The 18,325-nt window shown below is 38.3% G+C and overlaps 2 protein-coding genes across 3 annotated transcripts; both read right to left on the bottom strand.

Moving 5' to 3' along the window:
* Positions 1-829: 829 nt before the first annotated feature.
* Positions 830-6,387, bottom strand: LOC113670666 (PC3-like endoprotease variant B). Its single transcript, XM_027186842.2, has 2 exons — positions 5,114-6,387; positions 830-3,484 (listed from the first exon to the last, which is right to left on the bottom strand). The coding sequence occupies exons 1-2, from the start codon at positions 6,096-6,098 to the stop codon at positions 2,361-2,363; spliced, it is 2,109 nt and encodes a 702-aa protein (XP_027042643.2). The 5' UTR covers positions 6,099-6,387; the 3' UTR covers positions 830-2,360.
* Positions 6,388-9,167: 2,780 nt separating this feature from the next.
* On the bottom strand, positions 9,168-18,221 carry LOC113670665 (PC3-like endoprotease variant B). 2 transcript variants are annotated; one of them, XM_089192399.1, is made up of 6 exons: positions 17,561-17,722; positions 16,127-17,430; positions 12,568-12,977; positions 12,210-12,386; positions 11,878-12,120; positions 9,168-11,203 (listed from the first exon to the last, which is right to left on the bottom strand). In XM_089192399.1, exons 2-6 carry the CDS (start codon positions 17,046-17,048, stop codon positions 10,835-10,837), a joined length of 2,121 nt encoding a protein of 706 aa, XP_089048525.1. In that variant the 5' UTR covers positions 17,049-17,430; positions 17,561-17,722; the 3' UTR covers positions 9,168-10,834. The 2 variants fall into 2 exon arrangements, with proteins under 2 accessions (XP_089048525.1, XP_027042642.2); XM_027186841.2 differs by having other exon boundaries at positions 16,127-18,221.
* Between the last annotated feature and the right edge of the window lie 104 nt (positions 18,222-18,325).

The raw sequence follows: 18,325 nt of genomic DNA, 5'->3' as shown, positions 1-18,325 counted from the left end.
CTTGGTTTCAAAAACTGTTCTTACATCTGGTGTAGGTTACATGAGTTCAGGTTACAGAGATGTCAATAGAGAAAGTCCTAGACAAAAAATGCCCAGGGATTCCGAAAGTTTATTCTCTTTTTTGGTTACAGTAACTGAAATGCCTCAAAGGTAACCAAGGGAATTTAAGATTAATGATATCAAAGAGATAAACAGTTCCACATTGCATGAAACTCAGCTGATGTCTGGAGGCGATTCAAACCCTTTTAACCCCAAAGAGTGACTCGCATCTACTTTCTCCTTACAATATCATCCCTGATTGAAACCTCAACCCTTTAACTCCCACAAGTGACCAAGACCGAATTTCTCCTCATGATATCAATACAATATCAAGCAGACAAGTGATGAGAATAAAGAAAAATATAAATTAAGGGAATATAAGATGATCCAATACCAAATTCTCCAAACAAACATCACAAGAACTATATGGCAGACAGTAAGGAGAATTACTAATGAGATCTTCGGAGTTAAAGGGTTAAGGTCTAGTGAAAGAAGGAAATGATCACCAACTAAAGAAGGCCCTTGATTGTTACACAAATTCTCATTCTCAACACCTTAGGAAATGTAAAGAGAACTATATGGAGAGTATGGTGTATTTAGGACACACTTTAGTAGCCTGGCCATTGTGGCACAGTGGGTGTTGCGATGTTAAAGTAAATGTATTATCACTGCTCTTTACCCCACAACATTACAGACTGATTTTTACAGAGACTGTTTGACTGTACTTCAAAGAAACCATAGAATCACTATCCTACCAGGTTTACTCTAATATGAAACTGCAGCACAGGAATGCAGTGATGTGATTTCATTTTATTGCTACTATTTCATAACTGAGTACATTACATCATGTTAATACCTTTAGAAGGATTCAACATAGTAGCATATTGAAGAATGTCACAAAATAAAAGTTTCATCTGGTGCTGGAATGCTATTATTTACTACTTTTATTTTCTATTTTAGCCCTTTACCACCCATTACGATAAACATAAGGGCATCTGGAATAAAGCCCTGAGTAACCCTTGATGAAACATGAACTTCTCCCTATGTTTCACATGGGGAACATTGGAAAAGTTGAAAGGGGAATCTAGAGGTGTGTGAGAGGTCACTTAGGGCTTTTTTCAAGAATGCCTTAGATTGTGACAATTTGAATGCCAAATTAAATTAGAAATGTGTTATTTTGTTACCCACTCAAGCATCTGGGAAAACATTCGTAGCCATATCCGGTCTTCTGTCAATTTAATGCACCACTTAGCAGAGGATGCAGAACTAAACCTCAGTCTTTCATTCCTCCTCAAAATTAGGATGCCATTACAATGAATTTTAAACATAAATTTGTTTTTCCTTGTTTGAATCATACACTTAGCATTGTTAAAGGAGTACACTTTCAATGTTATGTTGTAAGCTGATTATTTTCCTTGTTAGTGTTGTTTAGAATGATTATGTTTCTGTGATGTGATTATTAGAATTAGCTCATAAAAATATCTGCACTTTGAAGTTTACTATATTAAGCAAGCAAGTAAGCTTGCATTTATGCTGCAGCACTACTGGTAAAGTGGCTAGAGACCAGCAAGGTGGCAAAGCAGGCTGGAATGGGATCACAGCTTCACCAATTGGGCCACAGCATTTCAGAGAAAGCCTGCATCAGGTCTACACTAAATTGCAAATAATAACAACAGAAATAAAATAATTACCACTAATTACCTTAAACCTGATAACATACTTAAGAGGTTTATTTACAAGGCAGTTAGTTAATATGTTAATGAGAATAACATAAGCATTTACTTATAAGTTAGTAATTTTGTGTTAAATTATATTCGTTAGTACAGCAAATTTATTTACAAACTGCAGAGTGAGTATTTCTCTTCTCAATTTTTTCTCCAGGATCACAAACCCTGGAACAAACAAATAATTGCAGAGGAATCTCTGACAATTTTAATTAACATAATTCAATGTTTTGATAATATATTGACTCCAACATATTTGTTGTACAAATTCACGAGATGTGCTCTGCCACAATTAAGCTGGAGGCAAACCAACTGAAAAATTCAAATCAACCATTTAAGTCATTATATGGTATCAAAATAATTTTTTTTTATATAAATAATAAAATGAACTTTGTTTTTCCAAAAAATTAGAGTCTCTATAAACCACTAAAACAATCCCCAACTTTACACAAACTAATACCTTGCAAGAAATAAATTAACCACACCCCAAACACACCTAATTTGAACCAAGAAAGACTATTAGTAATAGTTGCAATATACTCAGTCACTTGATAAAATAAACTTTTTTGAGTAGGAAAAAAATTTCTCTGTGTAACATTAATCACTGGTTCCATAGAGTGTTAACACCCATTTTGACACTGTGCCTGCATATCCTTCGGCTGAATCAGAGCCTTCATCCTCCTGTTGCAATAAACTATCTAGATCACCCTCGTCTTCAGTGACTGGGAACACTTGATCACGCATGTAATCTTTTCCAAACCGGCCATGATGTATCTCATCATGATAGCTGTCGTAGTCATCCATGATCTCATCCCGGCGTGCTTTCAACAGGTCATGTTGTATAAGAACCTTCTCCCTTTCCTCAACATCTGGTTTTGATGGTGCACTTGAAGACTTCTTGTCGTGGTGGAATCTTAGGATCCATGTTCCTTTAGGGGACTCGTCCCAGAAGTGCACAGTCATGAAAGCCCAGTCATTCAGTCCAAATGTGTCCTTGTCATTGCGGCGAACAGAAAGTAACTGACTTGTCATTTTTCCTGGGGAGGTGAGATCAATGCTGATATCACCACGGAATGCCTTGGATAATCTGAAGCTGACAGTGACCTGTACGTGCTCTAGTTTCTGGATGTCACATGCATCTGTGTTGAGGCTTAACTCCAGAGTACCTCGAATTGGAATATACGGATCCTTTATAGGGCCATTTACTGAACAATTCTGCTGTTCCACAACTGGCATCCAATTCACTGCTTCACTCACCATCTTGGCAGCATTAAGACGACCAAATCCAAACTTGTGATTCACCAACAAACCTGCGGCATTCTCAACCCATCCTTCATCTTTTGGACTGGTCTTCAATGCTGTTTTCACAACAATGTGTTGAAGATCACGCCAGGTCAGATTTTGGTTTGCTTCCAGAACCAAAGCAAAGATACCTGAAGCCAGTGGAGCAGCTGATGAAGTGCCACGGAACCTTGTGGTGCACTTATGCTTAAGATCAGTGGTGACTAAGTCAGCTTCACTGGAGCCACCCCGGTGAGTGTCTCCTGTGTAGGTTACTGCCATTGTAGATGAACACTGTTCATCATAGTAAGTGGAGAGGCCATATCGACTGACGGCTCCAATAGATATCGTATAGATACTAGATGTGTAGCCATCTGCATTACAATCATCATCAGCAAGACCTCCATTACCAGTGGCCCAAACAAATATACTTCCTTTCCCTGGAGAGAAATAATAAACATTTTCAGGTATTCCTATTATAGTGATGGGGTATTTGAGGATTTCTTCATAGTAAAAACAGGGAAGTGTTTGCACTGTCAGACACTTGCTTTATAGTGGCAGCCGACTACAAAAACCATTTACACCCTAACATCAGTATGCATATTCTCCAAACTGTTCTCTATACATTTCCTAAGGCACGGACAAGGAGAATTTGTTCAACAATCAAGAGCCCCTTTAGTTGGTGATCATTTCCTTTATTCTCATGACCCTAACTTCTGACTTAGTAGTGATATTGCAAGGAGAAATTAGATGCTTATCACCCTTAGGGCTTAGAGGGTTAAAACCTGAAGACAATCTCACTTACAACCTTCTCACTCTGGACAGTCCTCAATTTCCAATTGATTAGGCACTCTTAATTTATATTATCTTCTGCTGGTTGAAACAGCAAGGAAAGTATCAAAATAAAAAAGGAGGCTTGAAGAAAAAACAAAATGTAGTTTTCCCATAAGCATTAAATAGATAGACACAGCTGTGTGGAAAGGGAAGTTTTCCATTTTGTGTTTCAAGCTGACATGCTGTCAGATCAGTAAACTTAATTATCACTACCAATTTGTGATGGCTTCATTTAAGCTCAGCGGTCAAAAGTTAAAAAATGCATTGGCTGAATTTCATTCACTCTAAGACAATGAGTGCTTTATTTAGAGCTGTGTTGTTTTACCCATTACAAAACAGTAACTAAGAACTAAAGCATTTCTGCCAGCAATGAGCCCTGTGATTTTCAATTCTTTTTCTATCAGTGTATTTATGTTAACAGTACAAGGGCCTGCAGCTGTTGTGTAAGGAAAATAATTCTTAGAAAACATCTATGGTAAAACATTTTGCTGTGGTTTTAAAAGCATCAGCTAACCTTTAAAGTAGAAAACTCTTTAACGAAAAAAAAAGGTTTCGAATATTGAGCCTCGATACAGGTTCGATAATACAGCAATAATGATTCTTGATGATAACCCCTTAATTTTCACTCTCATTTTCAGCGAAGAGCATTGGCAATATCAAAACAATGTCGTTCTTAATTTAATTTGTAATGACAAACGAAGGTTTCCTTCCTTATTTCCTTTTGTGTACAATAGAAAAGCTGTGAACGATTTTAATGCGAGTGGGAGATCTACGAAATAACATACGTCAAGAGAACTTTTAGACACCCACGCATACTTAGTGAACCTCCGGAATATAAAATACGGAATAATAGTAGAAAGAAAAATATAAATCCTTAAATTTTAAGTTGAAAAGAGAGCCATATGAAAATTCTGTCAGAAAATACAGCAAAAAAATATTCAATCGAAAAAAATCCATTCCTATATAATAAATCTAGTTTCTGTGATAATCAAAACAAAACCTGGCTCACAGGTTTAAATAATTAATGACGATCATGCATTCAACTTTCTGAATACTAAATCTGACACAAGCGATCTAAAGTTGATTTATTTTACATGAAAAACATTAACTTGATTTGCCTCGTAAAATCTTTTAAGTAAAATATTTCTTCCTATGGACGTTGACAAGAACTAATGAATCATCTTTATGTAGGAAAATTAAGTTTACATGGCTGTTGCCAAATTAGTTTAGCTTACCTCCGCGACCGTACTTAGCTCCATCTTCAAACGCTTGCCTCCCCAACGGTCCTGGCCTGCCAAAAGTTTTTCCGTCGTCTTTCGGCCCCCAACAATTACTGTAAATATCGATGTAATCACGTCGAAAGCCTAAAGCGCTTGCTTCCAATAAATCTGTTGCCGTACCGTCGAGCATTCGAATTCCGCCAAGATTGACGTTAAAAGCTACTCCGACTCCGCATTCGTTGTTATCTTCTTGAGCGCCTACTTCCCCAGCGCATTTCGTACCGTGCGCGTTATACGGATCGCTGTCGTTCGGAAATGGATCGTCATCATCGTCATTTAGGTCTTTACTTGCGTGTGGATCATAGTTTCTTTTCAAATCGGGATGTGTGTGATCTAAACCATCGTCAAGAATGCTGACAACAACCCCTTTACCTGTTATACCGCGACGCCAAACATCGAGTACCCCTATATCAGCTCCGACTAAATGTTCATCATTTTGACCCCAGTTCACCAAATACCATTGCCTTTCCCATCCAGGATCATTAAATATTCTCTTGTATCGCTGTTCTCGGTATTTTCTCTCTAATTCTCGTTCTCTTAGGTAACTCTCTGGCAAGAAGTCTCGCTTGTTTCGTTCTAGAACGCGCTGTTGTTCGGCCCATACGATCCTTGGATGATCGTTGAGTTGACGAGTTCTCTCTGTCGCTCGTCGCTTCAAACGAGCGCTTGTTCCTTCGTGCATGAACTTGAAAATACGGGGCAAGCTACCAATTCTACCATTGTGTTTCAAATTAAAATTTCTCGCTATTTCGTCAGCAAGGTTGGAGTCGTCTTCGTCTAATTCTACCGCCCAGATATTTGTGAACAGAGGCCTATCGTCTTCTCGGAGGTCACCGAGATGCTCATAATCTTGAAATTCTTCGATTTCATGCTGAAAGACAGGTAGAATCAAAACTGCTACAAATAGTAGCGACGTGAAAAGAAGTTTTCTAAGAATCATCGGAAAGGATTCCGCCACGGAGAAAGTTCTCCGTTCCTAACAATCGTAGTAACCACAGTTGAAATTTCGGCTAAATATACTCACTGCGCCCGAAAGGTATCATACAGACTGGCTGTCAATTTTCTCAACACCCTTACGCAAAAGCCGAAACAGGAAATAATCCCGGGTAGGACAGCCGTGGCCTTTTTCCTTTGCAACATATATACAATAATTCGTCAACGTCTAAAAGCTTTTCTAGCAATTGAGCTTAATGTTTGTATTTTTGCTAAGAAATGTCGTTGAAATTTCTAAATTTGTCGCACTTATGGGTAATTTGTGCGATATTAAAATTGATGTATTTCAACATCCCCTCCCCTCTTAAATTGTTGGAAGCTACGCTACATTTCATTGGTTGGCAGGGAGAGAAAAATATTAAGAGCGCGGAAGATTAATCGACAGAATGCAAATAAAGAGACACAGGATTGCTAATCAGCGAGAAAGTTTTATTTCAAGGCAGACGGGAAGACAGCACTTGAATAAATAAATCTGCAATCGTGTATTTAAAGTTTGAGCAAAAAACAAATAATACAATGGTTGGCAAGAGTTTTTACTCTCGTTACAAAAGTTAGATAAGTTGATCCAGAAAAGCGCTAAGCACTGTCAATTTTATGTAAGAGGAGAAAAAAATATATCCTGTTACATTCTCCTTCAAATTTGAAAATATATTTCTTTGGTCCCAGCTGTTGAGAAAATTGCGAAATCATCATCAAAGGGAATATCTGACATAGAAGCAATCTTCTTCGTGAATTTAAATTTGTTAATTTCCTCTTACCTGAGTTTAAGAAGGGAAAAGGTGTAATTTTACTATTCGAGTAAGAATACTGACAAAATTTTCCAATTTCAGTAAAAAAGAAATCTAAAAAACACAATTTGTGAAGTGTTAGGGGCAGCTGTGTGTTGTTCGTGTTTGTCACTCACAACCAATGCCCGAGGAAAGTGAAAATGATAAGAGCTGATCTTTGCGCGACGCGAGTGAAGATGGCGATAAATAGAAACGGAAAACAAAAACTTCGAGAAAAGGTGCTCCTTTTCAACCGAGCTGATAAAAAAAAGTCGCGTATTCAATACTTAGGAAGGAACTTTCATGTTTATACGAGACATGAATTGAAGCTATCGTGAGTAGGAAGTCAGGTTAATTTCAAAAACATCAATGGTCTTCTTTTTCATGTAAAACAGAGGAGGTACGAAACAAAGCGGTAATGTCATCCCACACTATATCAATTTTCAAATTGATTTCGAAAATCGTCGCACGTTAGTGGAAAAAGGGCGAATTGAGGACTGCGTTCAAACTGTTAAAAACCAGTTTCAGATTAATGAAGGAACTTTAGTCTCTTTACGTGTGTAAATCAAGTTTTTTTACGATGCTAGATAATGCGTGTAAGCCGAAATAATGGAGTCAGCTGGTGCCCGCTTCAACGGCATGATTTATGATAATACATTTTTCTTGATGCTAGAGTTGTCGCCGAATCTGATAAAAGTCTCAAACTGAACAGGAGTAAGCCAAGTAGTTAAAAAGATGACTCGTCTCTTCCGAGAAGCTAAATCTACCAATATTTTGCCACGGTGAACCGACTTACTTTTCTCCTCATTCAGCCACAGAATGTTTAGTGATAAGAAAACCAAATTGTCACTATTTTAAGCTTTTTTCAAGAGGGGTTTATAACGGAATATATAGCTGACAACAACAGAAACTAATTGAAAAAATATATCTTACGAGAAGAAAAATGATATTGTTATATCTTTGGACTACCCTGCTTCACCAACATCCCCTCTCCATTTAGATCAAACTTGTAATATATAAAGCTAGCCTTGAATTAAGGCATATTTTTGTTCTAAACCGTTTCTTGACTTTCAAGTACACGAGTGGAGTTCCTCGAGGCTTCAACGGATAAATCCAGAAAATTGAAATGGAAGACTGAGATCACTGAGCTTTAGAAAACCATTGACGTGTAAGGAAATGCTCTGTTATCTACAAGCCCCACGTCGCTGTCGTGTCGTGTACATTTCCGAAAATTAGGTAAAAAAAAAATTTAGATAAATTTTGATTGAGAAACTCGAAATAATCGAAAAATTTTAACATGGAGTAGAATTAGCAAATAGAGGCATTCGAAACGTAAAGGCCACTGAATTCTACGTACATCCTGTGATTTTGCGACATGTCTGCCTTGTCACGTCAGTTTGCCACTGTGGTCATGTGTGCATCCGTGGTATTTTTGCTGAGATGGAGAAGGTCGAAAAGCAACAGTATTTACCGTGGACAATTTAGTTTCCTTTCTCAGCGCACACAAATCATTGTGACACATTTAGCCAGGAAATCAATCACTTCAAACTATCTATCAATCAACCACAGCTGAGCACTGAAGCAAAACAAAACCGTGAATCTTTCTCTTCGGGTAGGCCTCTTTTTCTGGTAGACGAAGTTCAGAGAAATTTGGCTTCAATAGCCGAAGTACTAACTCTACTAATTGACGAACTAACGGTTTCTTCCCTGAATTAACTTCAAAATGATTGCTATTCGGCTTCTTGAAGGGCAAAATAGATCAATATGCGCGCTATAATCGATGCTTAAACGATCCTCTTTATACTGAGAATTAAAAAGCGTTTCATAAAATTTTAAAGAGACCCCTTAACCCTCCATCTGGATCTGTCAGTGTATGAATGATATTCAGATCACAGAACCCAAATAAAGCCCACACGTCCAGGTGACCGGCAGAAGGTTCAGCTTCATGAAAAGAGTTTTCCTCGAGCAAGGCTTAAAGAAATTATAAGCTTCGAACATAAGATTTTGTCCAAAAACAAATACGGGAAAGGTCATTAAACTTTCTGGAAATTTTACGTGTTCCACAATGCAAAATTTGGGACTTGACGCGAATGAAATCTCGTCGTCATATCTTGATTTAAATAAATTTCAAAAGTCTCGAGAACGATGCCGTTGAAGACAAAAAACGTACGAGCAACACAATTAAAAAATCATTACTTTCAATCAATCAAGGACTCAGAGAATGCCTTAAAAAATCAGAAGTTTTAAACTATTATTAATACGATGTTTTATTTTACCTAATTGATAATACCCATTTTAACTAACAGAAAATTCTAAATATACATAATACAAAGTTGCCGTTTACCACGTGTAGCTTCAAAGAAGAAAATATAATTTTTGGTTCGTCCTACGATTGTTTATTTGACAGTATAGCATTCAGGGTTTCTTTGATATTGAAAATATGAAAGACGCAAATTGAAATTCATGGAAGCAGGCTCAATAAAAAAAAAAATAAAATCCGGGTCCCTTGGATCACCAGTTTTAGTTCAGATTATCAGTCGAATACTAAGTCACTGAAGACTTTAACTTAAAAGATTTTATCTTAAAAACTTTGCGCGGTAGAGCTATAAATATTTACTCCTTTAATTGCGAAAAGGTTCCTTCGAAAAACAAAATTGAATTTCAATTGACTTTCGTCAACGTATAACATTTCACACAAATAAATAAGAATTCCCCTCCTCCCCAAAAACTTTGCGCGGTAGAGCTATAAATATTTACTCCTTTAATTGCGAAAAGGTTCCTTCGAAAAACAAAATTGAATTTCAATTGACTTTCGTCAACGTATAACAATTCACACAAATAAATAAGAATTCCCCTCCTCCCCATTCCCTGTAGTAACCGGTACATCAATCTCTCCATGATCCATCCCCCCTTAATACCCAGCCCCTTACCCTTCGTGAAAAGCTCGTTTTTCGATTATGAAAATTATTCGTTCCAAATTGAAAGTCTAATACCTGGAGAAGGCTAAATTTTTCTTTGCATTCATAAATAAAAGTAATCCTTCTTAAGTTTCGCTGTGAAAAAAATAACTCAAATGGAAAACAGGACGCCTCCTACATCCGGCTAAGCGATACGCGAATGTTTTTTTTTTTCCCAAGGATAATTTAGCCTTACTGTAATGATTGTAAATCTCAAACATATCCAATAATTTGACAATTATTTAAATACGACGCAGGGAAAGTATCGTTTTACGTAAAACCTTAGAATATTAATATCGATGAAGCTCTCACTTCAATCCATGAACTATTGAAAAACATTATAGGTCGTTGATTTTAACATCCCAAGAAGACGAGAAGATAAATTACAAAGGATCCTTACACCAAATGGAACTCTCCTCGAGATTATCGTTCCGTTTTAAGTCCTTTACCGCCTGAAAGTGATTAACATACAACTTATCCATACACTATCGATAGCTAATTCAGTAAAAGGTGATGGGAACAGCTAAACTTATCGGCTAGAAGGTATTATCTTGATATACTAACAAATCTGCACGAAATGTATAAGACTCCCGGCCCAGGCCTCTCTCTAAGGAACGCGAAGAAGAGAGCCTGGACAGGAGTTTGAAGAGTTACAGCTACAGTAGATAAATGTTAATCATATCTTTAGAGATGAAGGGGCAACCCCTCTAGTCTGCAGAACAAGCATCAATTTTCCCTCTTTTTGTGCGTTTTTCGGACGTACTGAAGCGAGCGGAAGGCCGGGCGAGTCACTTGTGAGCGCGACTCGCTTTTGCGTTTTCCACGCGCTTCCTTGAGTTCTTTTAACTCGACTGAAAAACGACAAAAAGTTTAACTCGTTCTGCAGGTTCTGCAGGCTCTGAATCCCCTACGACGATCCCCTTCTAGAAGATTTTTACTTTGACCCGCTATTATAAGATTCAGGCGGTACCATACATAACAAGAGACCAATTTCTAACGCACCCAGCTATATGCCCTTGAAGTGACTTTGAATGTGAACACATTGACGACTCGTCAGAAGCTACATTAATGGGTTGTCTTGGTCCTTTTACTGACTTCATATAATCTTCCTTAAACCGTCCATGAGTAAGCTCGCGCTGGAAACTGGGTTGGTCTTCGCTCCGCTGAGGAAACTTTTCGTGACGTTTTTCATACGATCGCTTTGACAGCTTCATGTAATCTTCCTTAAAGCGACCATGGGAAAGATCATTTGCGATGCTCGGTTCGTCTCTGGATTCTCCTTCGTCAAAAAATATGTCGTGGCGTATTGGAGAGTAGTCGTCTTCAGACTGAAAATAAAACAAAAGATAACAATTTGTAACGTAATTCTTTGTATATATGTATTTGAAACTAAATGTCAAAGGTTATTCAAAGTTAGAGTTAATTTTTTTGGAATTGTCTTTTTACCGAAATATATAAGCGACTTGTTCGTCGTACGTAATAATCTGAAAAACTTATGAGGCGCTAACAAGCTCGTAACCCACGTAAGAAAACTTCAAACTTTGGCTTAAAATCTACACCTTTTATTGGTTCCAAAGTGTGGAATTCTTTACCAGATGAATCACGCTCAACGATAATTCTTAAGGTATTTAAGAATGCTGTAAGAGAGCTACATTTGTAATGCACGGTCTTCTGAGATTTCTCCCTCTGTTATAATTTTAAGAGTTAGAATTGCTCATTTAATAAAAGTAGTTAGAAAATTAGTTATTAACTGATTATTTTCGATATCCTAAATTATTGTTTTTTTGGTTATTTTCTTATACTTTTCACCGTATATTAGCATGTGCTGCTTGGGGCCTTAATCAGCCTCATCAACCTGAGTTGAAATAAAGTTACTTACTTACTAAGTTTTCCTCCTCTTAGCAAAATCGCGCCGCCCTTTCAACCAATCAGATGTAGATCTAAAACCAATATTGTGGCTTAGTCACACGTGTTTTCATCCACAAATATACCATTTTATTACCTTCTCATCTCGGATTTTCACGGTCCACTCGCCTCGAGGGTTCTCGTCCCAGAATTCCACAGTCATGAAAGGCCAGTATGCTAATCGTGTTCCGTCGTCTCCTGGCCTCTTGGCCAGCAGTCGCGAAGTGGTGCCGCTGGGCGAGATGAGATCGATCATCAGGTCCCCCCGGCGACGGTGGTCTATTGATACGTTGAACTGAACGTGTTCTAGTTTTTCGATGTCTTCGTTGTCATTGATGAGCTATTTGTGATCAGAGATGATGAGGTTAGGGCATGGAAATGAGAAGCGACTTGGAATTGATCGATCAATTCAGTAAACAACATTTTTACCTTCAGTTCCACCTCTCCCTTGGATGGTAAAGTTGCTGTGTCAGGTGTCAACAGTCCGCGGAGTGTGTATTTCAGCTGAGTACCGACATGTTCCCATTCCTTTCCTGCATTAATTAAATCTTCCGCATTTAATACACCAAACCCATAGGAACGACTGTATTTATGCCCAGCACCATTCTGCAAGACAACAAAAGACAGGAAGTGAGCAGGTTCTGAGGTTTAACTGCTGAGACTATTAAATAACAAGAACGGATCTATTTATCTGCGTTGGAAGGAAACGGGAAAACTGTTACAATTCAGTGTTGTTCGAGTCTTCCTTACTGAGACGCTGCCTTAGGACAACTGAAAGATGATTTACCGTGCTCCATGAAGGGCTGTCAGGCTCATTTTTCCGCGCAGTTTGAACCACCAAGTGTTGCATATCTCGCCAAGTGAGGTCAGGATTTGCCTCCAAAACCAGCGCAAAGATTCCAGCTGCTAAGGGAGCCGCACAAGATGTCCCAGAAAACGATGTCACACACTTGTGAAACAGAGAAGTAGTTACAAGATGGCTGTAGGACTCTCGCTTACTGCACTGCAAACCAACATCCCCGGTGAAGACCACGCCCATGGTAGAGGGGCAGCTCTCGTCGTAAAACGTTTTGCATCCACTGGCGCTCACAGAGGCAATAGACAGAGTGTAGATACTTGACGTATAACCGTCGCAGCTACAATCATCGTAACTGGCTCCACCATTGCCAGTGGCCCAGATATACAAAACTCCCTTCCCTTGAAAAAAAAAGAACATATTTCTATAAGTGTTTTTTTTCTATTCTGCTATGAGATTATAAACTGTTCATAATCTCTTGGTTTTTGCATATTCAAAGAGAACGTGGCTAAGAGATCAATGAACAGGTCCCCGGATGGAAAGGTCCCGATCGGAGATCTAGTCCGGCTCATCATCTCTTTTCCTTGGACAAGACACTTTATTTACACATTGCCTAGTCGACATGATCGCCTGTTCGCCTGTATCATCCAATTACAGCTTAGCATAACAGTTCCTGAGGTGACGCATATCTAGCAGACCTTATCGCCTGAAGAGTGAAGAAGACTCACAGTATGTAGTGCATTCGAAACGTCTCGATCCTCTTCGGAAGGGATTGCATAATAATAATAACTTTATTAATCTCCTCAAAGAGGCTTTTCAGATTAATTTACAATGTCAAATATCTAAAACTTAGTTTTCCAAAAATACCCCTAAAAATGCTGTTTTAAACTCATCTGGGAGACTATTCCACAGCTTTTGGCCTCTGAAAGTAAATGCGCGCTGACCTGCAGCCGTCCTACAGAGTGGTAAATGTAGGCGGTCGCTATTCCTAGTGTTGCAGTTGTGCATTTCCTATCTGGTTTTAAGCTTCTGACAAAGATATGGAGGTGCAAGTCCATTTAAGTAAGTTGTTTCATAATTGGCAGCCACTGAAACTGCTTAAGAATAGGTGTAACATGATCAAATTTCCTCGTTCCAGAAACTATCCGGGCTGCAAAGTTTATCGTGAGACATCATAGCAAGTTATTTGCCAAGATGACTAACCGCAACCATTTTGCTTTATAATATATATAATATATAATAACCTTCACTTGACGCGAAAATAGGCACGGGTATTTGTCCGTGGACATCATCCGTTCCGAAATGAGAACAGGTTTCCGAGGGGGAAGCATCGAGGAAAACCGTCAGCTACGAAAGTGCTACGAAGGTGCAACCGTGAACTAACGAGAAGTTTTTTACCCATCAGGGTGTTCGTAGTATCCGGCTTAGTTATTTTATGAAAACTAATATCTGTTGGTTCTTCCACCATGCTACTGGTAATTTCAAACATCACTTTTGTGGTAATTTTCATGCTTAGAACAAATTCATACAAATGTAAGGCAATAGCATTTAAAGTTTTGTTTGTCTTCAATTTACAGTCAAGCAGGATATAAAAAAATTGTCTTTTTTGGTTGATTTTGTCCTTAAAATGAACTCAAACGTCAAGCCTATCCCGCGTCAAACTAGTTCGGAAGCTCAAGCAAAGAGAAAACTGTTCTGTACTTAACAACATTTAATTCCATGCCATGCCTGTCCAAGTTTGCGCACGCAGTTCGCAACACAATTGTGAGAACGTTTGCGGGTTCTGAAATCCGACTGGAAGACCAAAGAAATGGTCGAATCTATTTTGTATTGAGAAGAGCGTTTTTTTTCTTAAAAATCGACTTTTTGTGATCGGTAAAAACATAGAAATTATATTTGGCATGATAAACTGACGACGTTCATTTTACACTGTGAGACAAATGCATTTGAGACTAGACATCCACCAGCTGAAATTAAATCTAAGTGAGAAAAAAAAGGAAAGATCAAAGGTTGAATAGGAGCATTTTCTAGGTTTCAGTTAATATTTTCCGTTCCACAGTAGCCTGGGTAATTTTCTCTTTTATTCTGCTACCTTGAACAGCAATTTGTGCGTCGAGTACAATTACGGCTGGCGAAATTCAAGTTATTTGGAAAAAGGTGTCAATTTTAGCGTTGTTCTGGGCGTAAAAAATCTTCGGAAAGAATGCTTAGTCATTAAGTGAAAAAAAAAACCTGGAAAATGCATATTTTCGTCACGGCGAGGAAACTTTCTGCCCAGCAGAAAACTAAATTTTCCTTTAGTTCCAAAACCACTTTCTCTTAGTACATTTTGCAAAAAGGTTTGAAAATAATAAAAGATGCTTTCGTTGCAAGACGGTTGATTGAGAAATCGCTTGAGGCATCAACAAACTGGAGCCTTAAAAATTTTTGTGGTGATAGCATTTTGCATCGCTGGTTGGCCGTCTTTGATTATTTTGTCTCCTGGCAAAAACAGAGAAACAGTCTTCGTCAGTCCGTGAATGAAAAAAACAACAAGGACTTCATGTGCACGAACCTCATTTGCAAATACCGCAATTAAACTCCAAAAATACGATAAGAAATAATACAGCTCTCGTCCTTTCGTAGAAAAATACAAAGCGTGGTTGTTTTTGGTGCCGAAAAAAACGTCAGAGAAAAATACAGAAAGTCGATCACAGAAAGGAAATTTAAGCAACAGCATTCGTGTCTTTTAGATTTTTGAAATTGAAACTCCAATTACACCAGCTGTTCTTTGTCGGTTTTGAACTAATAAAAAAACTTGTAATAAAATATGTTTTTTGTTCATTGTGGTGTAAGATACTGAGGTCATCTTTGTTCGTTTGTCTCACGATAGAGTCACTTTTGATGTTGATCGCGACGTTTCGACTGCAGTACTGCTAGTCTTCATCTGGCGTTGTCTCTCTATCGTGAGACAAACGAACAAAGTTCATCTCCAATAAAAAACTTGTTCAAATAAAGCAGTTCCTTATCCGTCATTTTATAAGGGCTTTGTCTGAAATATTACGCATTAATCTTCTTAAAATCTTTGCCAAATTAAAATAAGGTGACTCCCTTCTTTACATCAATTTTTATTCAGCAGTTTCTCTAATTCGTTTGTTATTAGCTGCCAACTCGTTACAGCTCTCGAAATTTTAAGCCTTTCAGTTTCCTTGGAATTTTTGCGTGAACAAAGCGCAAGATAAAAACAGTTTATACGGAAATTTAGATTAGCAAGTAAAATGCATTGTTTCTTAATGTCGCTATTGTCGTGACAACTCAAGGTCACCGTTTTGTACAACACTTACCCATGCACATATTAGTATTTGTCATCAAAGCTCCTGAAATAATTATTCAACCGGTCTCACTTAAAATCAACTCGTGAGCAAACCCGCGTATCTAATTAAACGCCACCTGTTTCCTGGCTTTAACAAAACACAGCAAAGAATTATAACACTCGCAGAAAAGATAAACGAACAGTTTCATAACTGTTGATCTTTACATCGACTTGAAAATTGAGTAAATGTATACTGACCATCTCTTCCTTCTCGAATGCACTTCTCCATAGCACCGCTTCCAAGTTTCTCGGGTTTGCCAAATGTTTTTCCGTCATCTTTAGGCCCCCAAGATGCACTAAAAATGTCGATGTAATCGCAGTTGTATCCCAGAGCTTCTGCCTCAATTTGGTCCGTAATGGTTCCGTCTAGCATTCGTATACCACCAATTTTTGCGTTGAATGCAACTCCTACACCACAAATATTATTATCCGCTTCGGCGGCGACTTCCCCGGCGCACTTTGTTCCGTGATCGTTGGAAAGATTGCTATCATCTGGCGTTGGATCATGATCGACTCCAACACTAGTTTTATTGTTTACGTCTAAGCTCGCAGCCTCGTCGTAATTTTTACTCAAGTCCGGGTGAGTATGATCCAACCCGTCGTCAACAATACTCACCACAATTCCTTTACCTGTGTACCCCATTCTCCAAGCAGACAAAACACCTAGGTTTCCTCTGGTGTCAGCAGCGTCTAACGGACCCATATACCATTGATTTTTCCACTGCGGGTCGTTGAAATATCTGCGATTTCTCTCGGCGCGTTGCACAAGCATTACCGCTTCATCCCAGGTGTTGAAGCCGCGTTTGTGTCTAAATAGTAGAGTTTGTTGTTCAGCCCACTTCACGCGCGGGTGATTTAATAGCGGTTGTGTATGATGCTCACTACTTCGTCTCTGGCGGCTCTCCGATCTTTCGTGAACAAACGAGAAATATCCAGGTAAGTTCGCTATTGGTCCTGCGTTCTTAAATCCAAGACTTTCCGCTATGCTATGCGCTAATTCTTCATCGTGTGAGTCTAGTTCAACTGCCCAAGTATTTGTGTATATTTCACCATCTCTATCACTCTCACAATATCCTGTGCTCAGACTCACTAAAAACACAAACAGTACCACATGCACCATGGTACAGTCGTGTTTCTTCCACTCCGAAACGATTGTCAACCTTCTTCGAAGGGCTGAAGGCTTTTGATCCGATAGTTGACTTATCGCGAAAGGCAGTGGAGTGTTAATAACTATTCAAAATGTTTAAAATGATTCAATGCTCATTTGCAAGGCTAAATCAACCGCCGTCCAATCAAGTATGATGCACGTCAAAAGGGTAACATGAACTTGTGGACCATGAAGGGTGACGTACGGCGAAACAGGAACTTAAAAAGTAAATGTTTTCTTTCTCACGTTCCATGCCTCGAGTGCTGTTTTAAGCCTTACTAGACACAAATTCCTCACTGAGATACCCATGGGAACGAAACAGTGGTAATTTATTCCGTGGACACTTTCGTAACCCCTAAGAAAAAACAAATAAATAAATTCTGCTATTTAGAGGTTTGTTTAGGAACCTGCCCACGTACGAGTTCATAATGGGGAAGGGGGTATATGTTTTATCATAGATATTGAATACCCATTTTCACTGTTACCTTAATTATTCCACCCCCAATCTTGTTGAATCTAAATCTCTCTGGCCATGTGTAATAGCGCAGAAATATCTGTTACTGAATTGGCAGCTTTCCTTTCCAGTTAACGCTAGGAAACTATCAAATGTTTTCGCACCTTCCTGCGAGCACTATCAATAAAAATTTTTGCTTCCCTCGACTCATCTTTTCTATTCTTAACACCGTCAAGTTAAACAGGTGTTCTACTGGTCATTAACACGAGAATTGCTTTGATGAACTTTTATGCTCTCATCCTAAGTTATATGCGCATCTGAATCAATCCACGCTTAGAGTTTCATAAGATTCTGCATTCTATTGAAAAAGATAGTTCTTTTGTTTCAATGGTTGGGTTCTCGGTGACTAAAATTTGTCGTAGGAGTGTAAATGGTGCAAAAGTTAACGAGAGCTAACTAGACAAAAATCATGGGATACTATTTTTTTTTTTCAAAAACGAACAAATATTATTCTGCGTTAAATTTTTAGATAAATAACATAAGCAGTGTTCAGTGTCAAACGAAGTTAAATCACAGAATTACGACCCCATTTTATCGCGTCTGTCACGACTTTAGAATTATAAAAAGGTTTTTATATACAAAATTCATGAATCTATTAAGTGAACTTAAAAAAGCCATTCCCTTTCCTGCCCGAAACTGTTTGGTAAATAATGCCATTCATGTGTGTCTTTAACAGTCTCTTAAAAGAGGATCTTTTAAAAATTTGGGAAGCATTGCTTCTGAGGCGAATTTATGT

This window comes from Pocillopora damicornis, chromosome 13, assembly GCF_964200805.1.
Source record: "Pocillopora damicornis chromosome 13, jaPocDami1.2, whole genome shotgun sequence".
Classification (NCBI taxonomy): Eukaryota; Metazoa; Cnidaria; class Anthozoa; order Scleractinia; family Pocilloporidae; genus Pocillopora; species Pocillopora damicornis.
The sequence above is the reverse complement of the archived record's forward strand: the minus strand, read 5'-3'. Positions and strand labels throughout refer to the sequence as shown.

Bases quoted from the DNA above. Each gene is read 5' to 3' on its own strand.
- LOC113670665 (XM_027186841.2), bottom strand. From the start codon at position 17,048: ATGGTGCATGTGGTACTGTTTGTGTTTTTAGTGAGTCTGAGCACAGGA. The intron at 12,387-12,567 runs GTAAATCATCTT...GTTGTCTTGCAG, and splicing joins ACAGCCCTTCATGGAGCACG to AATGGTGCTGGGCATAAATA. The intron at 11,204-11,877 runs GTAATAAAATGG...TTTTATTTTCAG, and splicing joins TGAAAATCCGAGATGAGAAG to TCTGAAGACGACTACTCTCC.
- LOC113670666 (XM_027186842.2), bottom strand. From the start codon at position 6,098: ATGATTCTTAGAAAACTTCTTTTCACGTCGCTACTATTTGTAGCAGTT. The intron at 3,485-5,113 runs GTAAGCTAAACT...ATTTCTCTCCAG, and splicing joins AGCTAAGTACGGTCGCGGAG to GGAAAGGAAGTATATTTGTT.